The sequence below is a fragment of the Bombus pascuorum genome, chromosome 1, assembly GCF_905332965.1.
Source record: "Bombus pascuorum chromosome 1, iyBomPasc1.1, whole genome shotgun sequence".
NCBI classification, from domain to species: Eukaryota; Metazoa; Arthropoda; class Insecta; order Hymenoptera; family Apidae; genus Bombus; species Bombus pascuorum.
The window spans coordinates 20,152,460-20,172,001 of NC_083488.1; the positions used below are offsets into that span (position 1 = coordinate 20,152,460).

General features: G+C 35.9%; 1 protein-coding gene and 1 long non-coding RNA gene across 2 annotated transcripts in view; both read left to right on the top strand.

The window, feature by feature from the left end:
• The window catches only part of LOC132907479 (icarapin-like), a 54,748-nt gene that overhangs the window by 26,600 nt on the left and 8,606 nt on the right, over positions 1 to 19,542 (top strand). The window contains exon 2 of the mRNA XM_060960621.1: positions 6,906 to 7,115. Coding sequence (XP_060816604.1) covers positions 6,906 to 7,115 — 210 coding nt within the window. The remainder of the gene's footprint in view (positions 1 to 6,905; positions 7,116 to 19,542) is intronic.
• LOC132907497 (uncharacterized) lies at positions 8,958 to 14,020 on the top strand. The gene is made up of 2 exons (XR_009658185.1): positions 8,958 to 11,151; positions 11,483 to 14,020. It is a non-coding gene; the product is annotated as an uncharacterized LOC132907497 (long non-coding RNA).

Sequence of the window (19,542 nt, forward strand, 5' to 3'; positions counted from 1 at the left end):
CCATTGCGAGATAAAGGAGCAGTTCTAGCCAAGGTAAGACTGTAAGGCACGCTTTGTACCACAATCCTGAATACACGAACCACTGTGAACCACCTCAAAGACTCGGGACCGCAAACTCCAAGATACCAGATTCGTGAAACACATCCAAGTCCAGTTCTAAAGTGTTAGAAGCGGTATAAACCAATCTAAGATCGTAGAACTCAAAACTGCTTGCTCGGGGGATCTAAAACTAGCAGTGAAATCATAAATTCGATGATTCAAATGCATAGGATCCGGCACAGTGCAGTAGACTATAAACTACCAGGATTCGATACAAAGCGTCCAAAATGAGTCAGAATTCTACGATTGCGAAATCATCCAACTACACCCAAAAGTCGTGAAGACTGACACGGTACATTTCGAAACCTTAAAATTTCAAACTTCGTACAAGTGAAGTCGTAGAACGTGATATAAATACACACAACGTCAAAACGTCGTAAAATCTGGGATTCTAAGATAGTGGATATGTGTCACCATTTGCTGACACTTCTTTTCTAGCCAACGAACGTGAAGTAAGATATGAAAAATTTTGTTATTTACGAATAACGCTACACATATGTACAGTTGTCAGAGTTCCAAACATCTATTTATCCTCTAAACATATATTCTCAGTCTACGTGTGCGATTTTTCACACTATTTATTCACTATTTATTCGAGTAAAAACAATAATAGTCGTCCGGAAACACAAACGTAATATACTTTTTACACATGATTATTGAAAACGAAGATTCCATCCGAATGTAAATACACGTCGCGTAAAAAAAGCTTACGAACATTATGCGATCTACTAAATACAGCATACCAAACGAAAATTATACATCTTTTTATCTCTTCCTTCATCTCGATTCGGAGGACAGTTCGGTACGATATATCGATGTCTTTCTTGGCAAGGAGGGAAAGGGAATGAAAAGGCAGAAAAATAACTGAAGAAATTGAACAAAAAGAAAAATGAAAACGGAAAAGAACAAAGAGAGGGGAAATATCAGTTCTTGCTCAGGGCGCGTACCTCGTGGAAAAGAAATGGAATTTTGCCAAGGCTGAGCCACGCTGGAAATACCACCATCTATTTTATTCTGCAGTCAATGGCACTCGGCACCTACTAGCTGTACCTCTACACCCTGTTTCCCTTTTTGCAGGCATCGCATTAAACCTGCCTAATGTCACTTGAGGAAGAGCGTAGGAAAGGTAGGCGAAGGAGGGCAGAGGAGAAGAAGAAAAAAGAGAGAAAACGGAGAAAAAAAGGGTGGCAGGAGCCGCGTCCGATAAATCGATCAGGTTCAAATTTCTCAAGGGAGGCCAGAGACCCGCGTACAGGGAAAGGTGCGAGGAAAAATGTGACACGACGCGACGCGGGAAAGCGTCGAAGTATCGCGAGGGTCCATGAACCACGGTACATACATAGTTTACCATATTTGCGGATAGACGAGCAGATTTACCGGCTAAGCGTTCCGCCGTACGAACGGTCGACGATAAACTGCTCAGGAGTGGAAGTTCGCTGGAAGTTACCGAACTTTGCTCGCTTTAACGCGTCTCCGCGAACGCTATACTCGTAGAAATTAATTTTAATGCCCGGAGATAATTTCGTGACTCTCGTTATAGTCGCTTGGCGAGGGAGAGTTCTGAATTAACGATGGCCAAGCAGCATGTCTGTTAACGATGAGTTTCTTCCGCGTAGTTTTCTGCTTTACGAGAATCACGGACATGGGAATCGACGGTATGAGAGTTCGATAAAAATTAATGGAAAGTTTTGTTCGTCGTTGAGATTGAGCGTTATTATAATGAATCGCATAAGGCTGAAGTAGATAAGCTTGTAGAGGCTGTAACATTTATTTCATGAAAGTATATTGAGAAATATCGGTTGTATGTATAAAGTAGATGGAATTTTTAGTTTATTATGTCACTATCTGTTTTACTTTCTGTACCATTTTTTTAATCGTGTAACGTCTTACTTTCTTTACCATCGTGCCTATTTCATTCGACTCTCTTCAGGATCTAATCGAGAGTTTGCAGGAATTGAAATTAAGAAACACAAGTTGAAAGTAATATCTGACGTTTTTGACGATGAAAGATTTTCTTGAGTTTAGATCGTAATTAGACACGGTATGGCCTACGTAATGGCTAAAGCCACTAACTCAGTAACTTCGTCAAGCCCTTCACAGTAGAGTGCCAGAGAGGCTCGAGCAAGTTGTCAAGAATAATGCTATGAACTTTACGTCTTAAATATTATTACACGCAACATGATTATTAGGAATTGCCGAGTATGATAAGCTGAAAGTACATGTTTTCTACATCCAATGTCAAAAGTGCAACGTAACTTCGCTATAAAGAAATAAAGTATATTTAAGATACATTTAATCTCAACTTCTCATCATTTTTTCACATTGGAGGGAGTCAAAAACGATTAAAAAGGACGAAGTATGTACTACTATGCGTTGCCGAAAAGAAGACTGGCGCGATGGAACGATATATATGATACTTGCGATCAATACGCGTGCCTATCGTTATGATTGTGTTGAGTCTATACGAAACAGCTAATCGGACTCGCGTTCCTCACGCCAGTCTTCTTTCCAGCAACGTTCTATAAAATAACAATAAGTTGACAATTCCTACGTACTTGTACAACACAGGCTTGTCTACTTCCCTCGACTTCCTCTTTCCTAGGTTTTGACATTTTATCATGCACCTAACACAATACCGATACAAAACACTGTTTTTATTTCGGTATGCAGGATTGCATGTACTTTATTACAATTTAATAAAAACAGTGGCATGCTCGGTGTCTAGCTGCTTGGAAAGTATTGTATGGAATAATCCTGAATTCGTTTCTCTATACCATAGAAGCCTTGGAGGAGGGAATTCAATAAGGGAGTAGTATCTTGTCGTTGTCGTCTGTCAAAACATTTCATTCTGTGGCGGCAATCTCGACGACTTTTCGTCATTGAAAGCTGTGGCCGCGAATTTCCTCGAGCTATGATAGACCGTGCGTCGTTTTTCGCACGGGGAGGGACTTCCAAACAGAAATTAGATTGACTCAAACTGACTCCTACGTTTCTACGTGCGTCAATATGAATTGGCTGCCAGTAAATTGAATAATCGCCAGAAGCATTCGAGAAAAGCCTAGTTCGCAGAGTCCGACGAATATTCTCCTGTCTCTATCTTTCTCTCTCTCTCTCTCTCTCTCTCTCTCTCTCTCTCTCTCTTTCTCTCTTTCTATTTTTCGACACCCCTTACATATTAGATGCTCGTGCGAACGATAGTGATCTCTTTGGAAGAGATTGCTTTTACTGTTCTTAGAATTTCGTAGGATTATTTGTTTGCAGAATTCTTGGTATATTGCAAGTTTCTCCTGTAAAGCTAACTTGAAAAGTTAAGAAAATGCAATTAAAAATTTACCAGTTGGATAATTCAAAAATTATGTAACGTGAAAATTTTCAAGTTCAATGATCCTGAACACCTCTTTCGCTTGCGAAGACAGTCTTTTGTTTTCCCGAAAGGGTTAAGTAAGTGAATGAGGAAACTTAACGAGATATTACAAAAACTTACAAGTTTGAAAGTATGAAAATTGAAAGGTTTAGTAACTCGAAAGATAGAATACTTGAAAGTTTGCAGACTTGAAAATTTGTAAATTTACAGATATAACTCGTATATAACGATTGTATGCATATATTACGATTATAAATTATATGTGTTATACAAGGTACAACGACTATGTATAAAACATTAAAAATGGTTGATGTCTTTTTAGCATAAGAATACTTGTCTGTTTAACAGATTATTCTACGAAATAACTTTGTAATAGTTCGAAAATTGTATTATCATACATCTGAAATCTCGAATAATTTCATTTAACAGCTTATTTTGAAAGCACCGCAGGGGGTTGTATAGAATATAATATCCCGTGTACAGAAACAAAGACGATCTTAGAAACATCCGTAACGCCTCTCGCGGTTTCCCTCTGAGAAATTTTCACGAACATCCCGTCGACGTCTTTCAAACGTTGCGCATCCAATTTCTTCACCTCGCCGTACTTATATATCCAGCTACCGTGCCTTTACAAATTGAAATTAAATTATGCTCGAACATTCTGTACACGAAACGAGGATTACACTTTGAAAGGGTAGCACAGAATATAGAGGTATTACGTTATCTTTCGCCGATAGTCATGATCGATCGTAACTTTACATTCGCGTTTTTCTTTATCGAAAAACATCCCTGTTTTACATTTCATCCCGTATAAACGGTGTAGCGTCTATGAAAAAAATTCGAGGTTCTTTGAGAGGAAGGAATACTGTGTGGCGGACCGTTTGATATACAAACGAGGGGAGGGGCTGTTTAAAAGAAGACACGATCGATCATTCCGAAACGATAGCCGTGCGCCACGCCGTCGAGACTTTAGTTACACGCAGCGCTTTGACACTTTGCAAATGAGACGTCACGTGGTCGCTGTTTTTATTGTTTTCTCCTCTTTTCCTTTCTTCCTCTCTTTCTTCTTCGTTTCTTCCCTTTTCTCTTGCTTTTTAATCCTTACCAGACATACTCTGCTTATCGATTACCGATTAAGTTTGTTCATGCGTGTCAAACTCCCAGCACAGAAGTACAGAATCCTGCATTTCCTGGCTGACAGTGAGGTCGGTAGCGGATCCAGTGGCGTGGCACTAAAAGGGCTCGACGATAAATCACTGCGGCAAATTCGTTGTAAAGCACTAAGTGCCACGAGCCGTTTGAAAGGATCGCGCGGGCAAAACATCACGCCGAGAGCAAGAATAATTATTATAAGGTCGCATTCTGGTGCTTCTCGTTTTTAAACGACCTTCTTCGATCGACGCATGTATTTGAAGTTTCACGATTGAAAGCTTCGCAGCTACACTGGCTTCTCTTCTTTATCCGTACTAATTTATGTTTGAAAGAAGCACGTGTAATTGAACTCGTATTTAAGAAATTCTACAATTTCTGAAAATTATATTTCATGGAATACGCGATTAATATTCTATTTTTATTCGTACAACAAATTTTACGAGCAACAAGAAACGAGTTAAAGTTGATAAGCTGGAAAACGGAATGGCGTTACGAAATTCTGTTTTCCTTGTGATATCTGACACGCAATATATACGGAAGAGTCATGAAGTGTATCAGTATTGATTGAGTTGCTTGTTTTATGTTTGTCTTGTAGATGACACGATCGAAATTAACCGTTTGAGATCCAAGCATTTTGTATCGAAAAGTCCCGGTACATTTGAACGCTACGGACGACTGAGGGTATTTTGTATTTCATTGCTATCTTCTCAATAATTTTTATTGAACAGAACTTGAAATATGTATAAACTAATAGTACACATATATAATAAGGTAGATGTATTTCATAAAATAACAAATATGACGAGCGCTATTGCGCCGCTTGTTTCTCTTCACAATCGATTAAGACAAGCGCTATCGCGCTGTTCGGGATTTTCCGATCCTGCTTTTTCAAAAATCTTTGGGACTCAAACGGTTAAAAGGTGGAATTTTCAAAATCGAAACGAGAGAATTCGTTTAAAAGGGGAAATAGGTTAAACGCAAATTGCATGATTCGAAAATTGTCTATTTTCGAGCAAGTTTCGACCATAGAAATAGCAGATATAAATCGCGGCTGAAATAAAGAGCATGTTGAAACGAAATAAACATACTTTGATGTGACTTTCCCCTTGTAGCTGATATTTGCTCCGCCTATAGAAAGAAAAAGAAAAACTTGTTATTTATTTCTATTTCTCTCTATGAAGTTGATTTTATCAACACATTTATACTTCTTATATCTACGGTCTTGACATATTCTTACAAATCCTGAAACTAGGCGGTACTTATATTTAGCTCGCCTGAATCTTTTATATATATATATATATATTCTATCCATATAGTTCTTTAAAATACCAGAATGATTTACCTAGATATTATCTTTAGAAAAATAGGTTAAACAGAGGTTATACGGTTTCATGAGGGAGTTGTAAGCTGGATCAAACGAATTCTTTCTTGGAAAATGTGTTTTTCAGAGAATCGAAGGTTAAGCTTAAAATTGTTTGGTGAATGATAAAAATACATATTTTTTAATACTAACAAAATTCACTTTTTTATAAAGAAAAAAATATACCTCGTATTTTTAGATTTGCTTATTGTTAATATGGCAATTTGTTTTACAATCCATACTCTTTCTTACTTCGTCACGTATAATGTACCCCGTAATTTTGAAACTTTTCCTCTCGTATCAATTTAACTTTACAAATATACGGTGTGCATACGATGACATAATATATACTCTCGCCATATGTTTTTCATTAAAACTTTCTATAACGACCGTTCTTTTCAGTACTAGCATATAAATCGGCAACGAAAGATACACGCATATTTACGTAACGTTACGAGATATGCAATCATCGAAATACTTGAATATTCCGGAATTTAGTAACAAACAATCTATCCCGAATCATCGACCAATGTTATATATGTATGTACCGAACATGGTAGTCAACTTGAGTATTAATGTTAAAAGTTATTCGAATAAACTGAATCTTTGTTACATATCACCTAACTGTATAATTTACAAAATAGGATATTGTTAGTCGACGTACGTCCTCATATATACGTCATCAGAAATTTCATTTTAGAGCGAAGAGAAATTTATGTTACTTATTACAATATTTATTAAAATATATACATGATTTATATACGATTACAACGTTCAAAGCTAATACTTAATACTCGGTTAGATCTTAAATGTGATTCAGTTGTTTAAAATTGAAAGATCGTATCAAAGATCCATCTCGACAGCTATAATTAGTAAGTAACGTATTTAATATCTAACGTGTTTTTCAAATAATTTTGTTATTTTTTACAGGTGCACGTAACGCAGATACTAGCGACAAGAATAATGTAGACACCGTCGTTGTATTGCCATCCGATGTTGGAAGTCAAATGATGTCAGCAGCGTTCGATTTTCCTGATGTGAGCTTCGACAGCGACAGTGACAGTCTTGAAAGTCCAACCTGGAATTGGAACAGGTTGTTCAGGTCAAACTTCTTGGACGGGTGGTATTCCAGCCTGCAAGGTACGTGAATAGAAATATTTGCTATGTGCGCGCTATATACAATTTCAATATGTTTATTAAGCATTTTTTCGACGAGGCGCTTTCAAACGATAGCTTGTTTTCTGGGCTATTTTTAACAAATGCAAGAAGAAATTGAACGATCTCTGAAAATATAATTTACCTATTTAAACACCGTAAATTTGTTCAATTTACTATTAAAATGTTCTTCCGATATCTCCACTATTTAATTTCTATAGTTAATATCAAATATCTTTTTTGTCAAGAAAGATCAGCTATTTCTTGCCGTTAATTTTTGAACGAAATTTTTAAAATCGGCACAGCACCTTGCGTGTAATAGTAAATTCTCGATAGTAAATAATTTTTCCAGTAATGTTACACGAGCCAATGTATCGCCATTGAAAATAGCCGCAAGAAAATTTCTTTTTTCTATTCGAAGCTATTTAGATTATATCTAAAATATTTCCTTCGTCGTTAAGTACAAAGGAAATATTTTAGTTTTTGAAATTAGTTTTTATTAGCTATTAATTAGTTTTTGAATAACAGGATACGATACATAACGTTCGAAAGAAATACACTCAGCTATATCAAAGAGCTCCTTTCGTACAACCACTTTTCAATCTGGAACGACGTTTTTGACAGTCGTCATTGTCACTGCCTCTCGAAAAAGAACCTCTCGTTAACACCGCGAAACGACTCTAAATCGAATTCTACTTTAACTCGAGGGATTATCAGAACACCGGTTTCCACTTTTGACTCTTTCGAATCATCTTCTTTTCAATCTCGAACGACACAATTGTCACAACCGTAATTGCCGCCCAGCTCTCCGACGAAACGTCTCGTTAATATCCTAAAACAACTGGCTATCGAATTATGCTTTAGATCGGTAGATAATCAGGGAACGGGGGATTATGATCGCGGATCAGTTGTATTCGTGGGGACGTAACACAGAATCGGCCAAATAGAGTGATAGTTCGTTGGAATCGGGAATGACCGCACGCGTGCCGCTTAGGCTGCCGCAGAAACGCGATCACGGTTCAGCAAACACAAACATAAAATTACACGGAATCGCGAACGGCCGTGTCCGTGTTCCGCTTACATGCGGTTTGTCAAACGTAACTTCCGGCGGCCCGTTGCGCTCGTAATACCCGCGCGCAATCGGCCTCTGTATAGCCAACCCGATTGTCGTTTCCCGCGGTGATATACGGGTTACGTTTGTGTATGTTCGTGAAAGTATTCGGCCGCCGTCGAAATTTCTCGAATTTCCGACTCGCTTTATTGCGACTCGCGTGCACACATAGAACTGTGTCATCGGTGCTTTATGTCGATAACGTACAGCGTAAAAATACGGCAAAGGAAAAATCATTCGGTCGCAGAATGAGAAACGAATAACGGCGGTCAACGATGATTAACGACGAGTTGGAAGGCGAAAAAAGATTGTAGATGCGATTCGTGATTGCGGAGGGATATAATACGTTATAATCATCGATCATAGAACATTTTCAAGATCTTTCATTTCATTTTAGTAAAATGAGAGGCACGAACCAATTGTACGATAGTAAGTTTATCGACGATAGATGTCAATAAATCGACGTTTCGTACAGGATATGATAATAGAGCTAGATTATCAGACTATTAATCGGTATTGATTTTGACAATATATGGCAAACGCGTTTAAGAACAATTTGCAAGAATTATCCAAAGATTTGAAGTAAATTATATACAGTATATTCAAAAATCTGGACTAGAAAATATCTGAATTTGAATCGAGGCATCGTTTAAAGTGCAGAATCAAATAACGATAAATACTTGTAATATGAACATGGATGATATATAGCGAACGAAAACTGATTGAACGATCATATTCAGCAATCGAGAGAAGCGATTTAATTTTATTATACAAAGAACGTAATTTAATTCCGTTATTTAAGTATACGTATGATCGTTGAGAAATTTGGTATAATATTAAACATAGACACGCATATGGATCTTTTAAAATATGAAATGTCAAGGAGGCAATGATACTTGAAAATTTCTGAAAACTTTCCAGATTTTCCTTGTATTTCGCAAGTATCTTATTAAATTTTATTACATGCATGCACATATGAACGATAATATGAACTATCGTAAATTGAATTCTCAGGTGTAGCTATATTTGTAGACTCTAACATGTTTGATAACTTATCGGAGTCTAAATAAATTAGCCGACGTAAACTGAGAACCTTTATCGTAGAATAACGCAGGAGTTTCGAAGTCATTTCCGCGCTAAGTGTTGAAGCTATTCTTGAACGTGAAATAATATAGGAGTTCCGAAGTTACTTTCCTCATGAAATATTGCAAAAGTTTCGAAGTTACTTTTCGACATAACGTAATCGTTTTGCAGTTACTCTTACGTTAGGTATCAAAGTTACTCTGGAACGTATATACGAATGTGCTAATCAAAATTTCAAGTAATATCGTGGCTGACTGTTTCGACTTCTGTAATTTATTTTCTTCCTTTCTTATTTTTAAAATTACGCAAGTTATAATGAAAGCAACTGTACGTTTCCTGCATAGAACGTTAATATCACTTTTTAAAAGAACTAGAAAAGAGAATAAGCTTATTTTTGACGTAATTAAAAGTAAATGTTAGCAAATTAATTATATAAAACAACGAAATTGCAAACAAGCGTTAATTATAACGCTTTTAAAATTTCGTTAAACGTTCTTATCGCATAACACGCATCTATAGCACATATTATTAAGTCACTTTTCCATAATTATAATTACGGAAATAATATTTCGAATTATTAATTCTTCTTAATCTAAATACCGAGAAACAATTCTTACGAAGTTACTAAGAAGAACAAAGTAAAAGTGAAGCGGTCGATGTTTAATAAATAAAACAGATTCACGTGAATCCACAATAAAACGCTATGGACATTTTGCTTCGTAGACTCTAACCACGACTCAAAGTCGACCAATTGACACAGGAAGCACAATTATAAAACATGGTACTGTGAAATCGACGTAATTATAGAATTATATCGGCGATAAAGAAGACGGTAGTTCGGTCTGTACTAATGAAAGCAATTAGCAGAAATTACCGCCCTAATTAGCTGGTCGTGATTACTGCCGCATCGCGGAAACTGCGGATCCTTTCGTTCCTTTCCTTCCGCCGTCCCTTTTTTTCTTTTTCTTTTCTTCTTTTTTTGTTTTCTTTTTCATCTTTCCTTCTCTCCTCTCGTCTGTCTCCTTTTCTTTCTTTTTCTCTTTCCCTTCTGTTCCTACGTTCCCTTCTACGTAACGGAGAATTGATTCCATAGCCTTCAAGACGAGCATCTACAATTTGTTGCCAGTTCCATGCGCTTCTGCTCACGTTCACGGAGCAATTTCATGAATATATCTGCATACCGTTAGGAACGAGTTTCGAAAAGAAAAAGAGAAGTCAGAAAACGAAGCGGAGGCAGTAGAGAATAAGTGGACGTAGGGGGATGAAGATAAAACGAGGACCAAGATGACGAAGAACGGAAGAAAAGAAACAACGTGATAGGATCGAAGAGAGGCCGACCGCGATGCGAGGAGATTGATGACATTATCGCGTGGAATTCGCAATAAGGCGGTCTTTAAAGCCACCCGACATTCCCAAAACCACACGTGCCTTCACATGCATAATCGAACGAGAAGAAGAAAATCCGTGGCTCTAAGTGCAGTTTCACGATTCCTACTTTTAATACAATGGATGAAGGTCTGGAATATCGGATACCTAAAAACATTGCTTCGTATTATACATTTTCAATAAATGAAGCGACGAGTGTCGAGCAAGGAATGTTGTTTGTTAATGTTGAAATAAAGGTTTGGCATATCAATGCAACGATGTTCCTTGCAAGCGGATTAAATATCGGCTTGACGCAAGATGCTACGATAGAAGGCAGCAAGGTTCTGCGATCACACAAGTACAACGATCGTGCAATTGAAATGATAAGCGATATAAATGCTGAGAATGTAAAAGAAAGTGCGAGAGAGCGTAAATTATACGTGGAGCAAGGTGAAGAAAGTTGTAAGTGCTAGAATAATTTATTTTATTCTAGAACTTACAATGATTACTTAAAATGATACAGCTACGATCCTATGTGCTAATTACATTGTGATAAAAAATGAATAATAGTATAATGTAGGAATAAATAAATTCTTCCTTAAGTTCGTAAAAATGATAAATGTTAAAAGCCCCGAATGATATAAATTACAAAATTAACAGACACACCTTCTTTTTTTCTGTGTCTACTAAAAATTTTCAACTCTGACATTTAACCATTTCAAATATCGTTCTTTGTATCGCTTGCTATTACTTGAGATTGAAACAAACAACTAAAAATTCTCCGTTTTTTCAGTGCCACTGACGATTAATGTAACGTGTGGTAGTTTAGAAACGATAAAAACCTGCTGCCACGTTAGCAGCTATTAACTTGTTAACATTATCAGTAGACGCGAACGAAGTAAACAGTACGGAAGACAAGCGTGAAACGAAAGTATTTAAACGAATTGCAGCAGGTCAGAGAAATGAAATTCCTGCCGTCTCTCTAAATATTTCTCTTAGCATTAGCGGCGACAGAATCAAAAACGCGATTCTAATTGCGTTTGCTTACTTTGAAAGAGGAATTCTCGGAGGATGAACGGAGGCACCAATTTCTGCGATTATATTCGCGGCAGATGTTTGCAGCGGAACGTCGAAGAAAGTAGCAGTCGCGAGATTAAAATGGCCCCAACGTTGCCTGGGCGCAATCTGTTTAATTGTAAAGCGTTCCCTACCGAATGAAGCGGCAAAAAAAAGCCTGTTTCACGGAAGTTCTCCACGCTCTTGGCCAACGTTTTATGCTTGTGAAAATGAAGGGAAATTGAGGTTACGAAATTAAAGAATCTTTGATAGTTTGGTCACTGACGATAGCCAGGAAGGATATTGGTTAATGCTGTGAAACTTGTAAGAGGAGTATCGCAAGCATCTGGATCTTGTCAAACGATTAATCATTCTCGTTGAATGTTCACTCGTGGTAAAACACGATAGTTGCTCAATAACTTTGCTCCAGTTGTTTTGGAATACTACTGGACTTCATTTATCAATCGTTTAATAATTATACAATCGAAAAAATTGGTCTCTTTTAAATAAATATTCATCCTCCGTTGAATTTGATTCGAGTATGTCTAAGTACTTTGAAATAATTCTCAACTTGTTTTTAATATTTCTATACGCTTATTAGATCGTTAATGGCAAATATTTCTTTTCGAGGTCCTCTTTCGTCCATCTCAAGATCACAAAACATTCAAACAGACATTATTTCCATTTGTGTATCATTTTCTACATAAGGCTCGATCTATTACTTTTTTCGTACATGGTACGTTATATACTATTACAGAGTATTTAATATATAGTATATCATATGCTTAAAGCAAGTATACGGTCTGCTTCTTTCAAAGTGAATTGCAGTTTCTGAGCCATTCTTCTTTTTCTTCGTGAGTACAAGTCTAGTACTCCGAACTGCTCCGAAACAGCGAGAATACCAAGTTTTTACAAATCCGAAATTAACAAACTTATATTTAAATACGAAAGAGGAAACATATACAAACCAGTCGGCGCCGATCATAAACTTGATAATGTTGATACAATTGACTTAATATTTGGATTAAGTAATACATTCGATTTTAAACAACTTCATAATCGTTACTTCGCATATACACTAAACGTGTCGATAAAAACAATTTCATTCTACTCCTTTGAAATCACTCCTTTGAAAAGAAATCTCTGCTTCGTCGTTACTTCCTGGTAATCTCCGTTATAAGAAATATTCCACAAATTACCTCCCAAGAAAACAGAAGGATCTAATTTAGAAGACCACGGGGAACTAAATCGATAACAACGAGAACATCGAGCAAAAAGCCAACGATTATCCGTATGCCGCTAGTTGCATAACCCTTGCAGTTGCAAAACACGGACGAGCGAGTTTTACTTTCAAAGGTCGAGTTCTGTGGCGCCAAGGTCGGCCATCGTAATATGCGGTTTATTTGTATTGACGATCGCTTTCACTAGCGAAAGTTCTTTTCCACGCGCTTATCCGATCTCGAGACAAAGAGACACAGAAGGACGCGCTAGAAATGACGGGAAAAGGGAGCAAGAAGAAAAAGAGGAATAGAAGGGAAGAATAATTGCACGGGTCGATCGTGTAATTCATTAGGCGAAAGACGAGCCGGTGAATGGACAGCAATTTTCGGTAATCGCCGATTGCACGACTCGATGAGTCGTTATTCAGATCCACGTTACGTATACCGTTGCTGCTAGCCAGAGTGGAAGAAAAGGTCTTCAGGATTAAAAGTTGCAGAGCTGTCGAGTGGCGGAGCCAGAGACAGGAGCCAGGAAAGCAGAGCCGTTGTTAAAGAGGGGAGAAAATTTACGCCTGAAAAGAGATGCTAGGCGGAGAAAGAAGGGAACGAGAGGGCTCCAGATGTACGGGGTGTTTCTGCAGAGAAAGAATGTTGCGTTGATATAGCGAAGTAGGGCCGGAGAAAATGTTTCTGGTAAATATTGTCTTATTTCGAAGGTTGAGAGGTAAAGAATGAAGTAGGAAATTAAAGTATATATTGACAGTGTGCTTGATGATATAATTAAAAATATAGCAAAAGGCAACGGCTATTTTTACAGTTCTGTGAATTATAAAGAAAGTAGAAGAATTTCTTTTTTAAATGCACAAGCAAATAGAAATGACATCGTCATGGAAAATAATTTAGTCGGATCTAAAGTCTAAGGTTCACTCCAAAGAATTTAAGTAAAAGTAATAGTATCGTTGAAGCAGTTCGCTCGTTATGAAATTATCTGCAGGATAATTTCCTTACTTGATACAAATGTATCTGTTCGTATTATCGATTAAAAAGCCAAAACTTATCGTTCTAATAGATGAGAACTAACAAACTCTACAGTTGTATATATATCTTGAAATACAGAAAGATTTGAAAGTAAAAATGTTAAAATTACTTGAAACAGCTAATTTGTAATAGAAAGAAAATAAACGAAAATAATAGCAAAACTAGGAAACAGGAAAGATGGAAATAAGAGATATAAAAAATTAATAAATGAATAATAGATAGAAATAACAAATGGAGAACTAGTGTTTATATCAATTTCTTGCTCGTTCATGAGGCAATATTCCAACTGTGGGAAAAGTCTGGAATCCAACACGCAGTTGATCTCGCTTATGATCTCGCTGTACACGTGATATTTGACGAACGAATTCAAGCGTATAATGTCGAACTGGCTGAGCATGGTTACATGGAAATGTCAGGGATTTTATTCGCGGCAATGAAGCGTTTTCATCGGCGATGAACAGGGGCCACGAAATTCGACCGATCGAACAAGAAAAGCCAACCGAATCGGAGCTGTCGTCACCAGCCAAATAATTCGTTGCCTTCGAAACGCCATTTTCAACGCGTTCACAGGTAGAACCCATTCGTTTCGATTAATGAAACTGCTTTGAACTGATCCAAATTGATCCTACTGTAGAAACCATTTCACCTGAAACCGTGCAAGATTTGTTACCGTGACGTTGCTTAAATTTGTAACTCTCGTTAATAACTAATTCAGCGAAATTAAAACTTCGTTGAATTTTCAACACCTAATTTATAAAGATTAGTGGGTACGAGTTATCGAAACCTCGGAAATTTTGTTTGATAATCGTGGCATGTTTCCGTGAGAAAGCTTATATTTCACAGAGAAACAAATTATAGATATCCGTAAAATGTTGTTACTAGATAGTAACCTTTTATTCTCTCCAATTTTTTAGCAAATAAAAATTTGCCTATTGAGAAGTTAAGGATTAAACATAGAAGCTCGAAATAATTAAAAAATATTGTATAAATATGATACGGAAGATTCATCCCTCAAGCCAAGTAAATTAAGATACTATAACGCAAATTCATATTTTTCTGAATGTAATTTAGAAGGTAGAACCTGGACAGTAATATTTATTATCTGCTAAATATTACAACGAGTACTACATTTTGGATATTTTATACAACTTTGCAGATTATACATTTTTTAGTCTTCGAATCCTCCATAAATGTATAAAAATCCACAGTCTATTAATTATAGTCGTTTCTCGAAAATAAAAAAATATACTCGTTCGAATATTGGACGAAAGAAGATCACTACAAAAAATCTTTTATGTATCTATTATTGCGTGGGATAACTTTACAAATTAAACATTCATTATCTCACGTCTGAATAGGTTTGAAAAATATGCAAGAAGCAGGCAGAAAAATATTCAGATAGAAGCCCATGATTCATTCTATCCTGAACTAGAGCGTAAATGCGAAGACAAAACAGTATACTATTGCGAACCAAAACGTAATTAACGAAACGTTATTATTATTCTCTGTATTTTTTAAAGTCTTGGTCTTTAACGCCTCCAAAAAATTGTACGATTCATCAACTAAAATTTTGTGAGTAAAATGATCGCTTCCTTCATAAAATATTACATTCCACGATGTGTCATCTTGCACGTGCTGCAATTTTATAGCGTTGTATTAAAGCGGAGATACCGAAAGCGGTGTCAAGGTCTCGTTTTACCGGTTTTTGGATATGGTTCGCTTGTTCTTACATAATTTAATGTAATTCTCGTGGCGACCAAGGTGAAATTATTAAACTATTAGCGGGATCGTTACTGGAAAGCAGAACGTGGAAATAATTAACTGATCGAATAATGGATCTGTTACCATTTTTGTTACGTGGACTCGATTTATTGCGTTGGTTAGCCTGAGGCGTGTAACTTATCAAACTAACTAGATTTGATATGGTGAACGTAACTGTTAATATTATTTATATTACTATTTTCTCGAAGCAAGCAGGTACTATGTTTTAATGAATAGCGGTATTTCATTTAATTGAAAATGTAGTTATATACTGATAAGAAAGGAAACGCAGGAATAACGACCTACTTGAATTGACCCTAATACGGCTACCAACGCTTTAATTCTGCTACGTTCATTTTCCACCTAAGTATATTTGTATAATGTTAAAAAATATCTTCGGCGTTTTGGGAAAATATTAAAAAGTTTTGTTAGTATACGTGATTTCTTCATTCGATTTTATATTAAACATCTTCTCGTTACTTTACAAATCCTTCTTTCTTGCTAAGATGAGAGCAAGATTGAAATATAAAAATTTCGACGAGGATCGTCGGTTAAATACAAACAGGATTAAATAAATGCTGGAATTATATGAATCTTTAGAGCAAAAGATATATCTTGCTTAATTAAAGAAAATGCTGATCGTGCCAGGGAGGAAAATAATCTAACATTTCCTTCTTATTTCGTTCTTTCTTTTTTAATTGAATGTAGAATTATTTAATAGAATTTACCACTAAAGATGAGTCACATTAGGCTTCCATTCGTTAGTATATACGATCGAATAATATTTCAGCTCGTAAAATCTGAATGTAGGAGGAAAAAATGATGCAATGTTCTTCCTTACTCTTTCCTTTTGTTCCTTTTTTTTTTTTTAATTAGGTTTAACACTGACCGGTTGCTTTTACTCGTAATCGGTCGGTGTTGGTGCAGTGATACGGTCTTATCGATAAGTTTCAACGTTTTTTCTACGATATGTTAGCACTTGAATCGCTCACTGACTCCCCGCACGATTATGGCAGCGCGCGCGAGTCCGCGTAACCGCGATAAAACGTTATTGCCCTCGCGGCTATCCGGAGGAACGGAAAAGTGAAATCGCGGTCACAGGTAGGGTCGTGGAGCAACGCGAAATCGATTATCGAGGAAATTACCATAATATCGTTGGCATTTGAATCGCCGCTCAATAGAACAAAGGTAAATTCGCATTTAAGGAAAGTCATCGTAATGCCCGAAACTCTTGGTGGTCGCGGTTTCTAAAATTTGCCGCGACCACCTCGATGTTCGAACGTTTAAAATGGATATAGATGACGAAGGTTAGTCTCGTAATGTTGGCACGTGAACATATGTTTAGGGAATGCTTTCGCATAATGTATGCGTAATGTTACGATAAAGTTTTATTTACATTAGTTATATTCGGACAGCGCTATCTTTGTATTTTTTGCTGCATATATCATTCGTTTTATTTAAGGTCGCGTCATTCTTTTTTTTTTTTTGTCATTAGCGATTAACCAAAAACGTGACAATAATATAGAAGAAACGAAGTGTACAATAAGGCAAATTGCAAACTTGTGTAACTGTATCTATATGTTTTGAACATATATATCATATATAGTATACTATATCAGTACAGTAGAATTAGCCTAAACTTAAATGAATATGATACAGTGTATATTAGAGCTAAGTCGATAACTTACAATATCGTAATTCGTGGTACAAATTAATATCTTTGAGGAAATAATGATTTTCGCAATGTTTCTTATGATTCAGACACGTGTGAACCTCGTTTGGGAGACAAAATTTAATTTTGTATTTTGAAACACGTTACTACAATTAAAAAGAATTACTTATAATATTGGCGTTACAATAGAATTCTATTTACAGTTACGTTAATATTCGGACACAGTACTGTCTCCGTATTCGTTACTTTATAAAAACGGGTTTTTTAAAATATTGTGTTGCTTATTCTAAGAAAATACAAGCCATTTATTATAGCTTGAAGATTAACAAGCTAAGCTCTGAGGTAAACGATTTCTTCCTAGCAATAACATTTTATTGTACGATAAATTTTTAACATTAATATGAGAAAATGCACCTACCTAAATCCATTGGCAACCAAGTCGTCCATATTATAATTCATTCACGTACAAATAAATAGATTTAATCGAGAGGAGGATTATTTAATTGTGCATTAATATTTCGTTTCAATAAATGGAGTTCTGTTGTACATGAAAATCAACCTTTAGATATTCTCATTATAGTGTTGCTCATTTATAATTTCCTTTATTCTGCCAATGAAAGCCTTCAAAAATACTAGAATAATGCTAGAATGATTAGAGTTCTGATTTGAATGGAAACATGCATGGAATTATTTTGAACGAACCAAGAGAGCGAAAATTGAAAACGGGGTTCCTGAAATACTGAAAATAAATGGATAGGAAATAGAGAATACGAAAAACGATAAGTATAGATGGTATTCCTACATTCCTTTAAAACGGAATAACTTTTTGAAAGTGAAATAAATAAATAGGACCAAACGAATTGAGTTTTTTTTTTTAGATGATAGGAAAACTAGCTTGTTAGATGACGTATAAAAAAATGTTGACAAGATTACAGTACATCGAAATCGCGAAGAAAATAGCAAAAATTGCTTTTTACATTTTGAAATTGCAGTTTTCTCAAAATGTTTTTTACGCGTCATCTAGTAAATTGGTTCTTCTAACTTTCCAAGAAAGACTCAAGTCCAGTTTGGCCCGATTTTTAAAATGTTATTCTGTCTTAAAGAATACCTTCTACAACCATTGTAAATATATTAGAAAAATGCTGGGTGTCATAAAAAGCATTTCATTTCATAAGAAGAAATTCGATTTTACCGTGTTATATTAGATTTCACAATATATGAAAAGAAATACATATTGTGTATCTCTGCCTTTGATATTCTTAACGAAATTAACTCGTGCACGGGCCATTAGTAAATGGGGCAACAGATAATTGTATCCAATCTCTGGCTGGAAAATAATTACGAACAATTGTGAAGCGTCTTTGTGTCTTTTGGCAATGGACAATCGCGATATATGTATATATATTTACAACGCATTGTTAGCTGATACTATTTCTGTTTCGATAACTAATGGAACAAAGACAAAGATTTCATAATTTTATCGCGTATTTGTAGAAGTTTTGTTTTCTTTTTCTTAAATTTTCCATGGATACGAGATTAAATAATGGTGTAGCGTGGCATATATCCTGATTAAGATTCCGCGTAACAATAATAAACCAATACAGTAGTCTATTTTGTTCCGTATTGTAAACGTAATAAAATATACGAAATTTATCGACGCGATTATCACCTATCTCCGTGCATTCATGGCCTCAATTCATGCATAAATTATTATTACATTGTCAGGACAAAAACGTTTATCTCGAATGCCGTTCTGCTTACAATGCAGAGGACTTATCTATCACTGAAAATAAAATGAACAAAATACGTTTGTTTCTCGAATAATCAATCGTCTATTAAATATTCAAATATCGAAATAGAATACATTTTATATACAGAATGCGTAATATATAACTGACTGATTTTCATTGTCAATAACGCTTACACAGGATAGAAACAACAATTTTTTTAATACCAGTCATTTGTTACGGAAGCTACTTGGAAGTTATATATGAAATATAATATCGGAAAGATTTTCGCCTTTGGACGTTGTACAAGATCGAGCACTCTCGATCGCATTTTTCGTTATATTTTCACACGCTTCGCATGATATGTTCGCTATCGCTT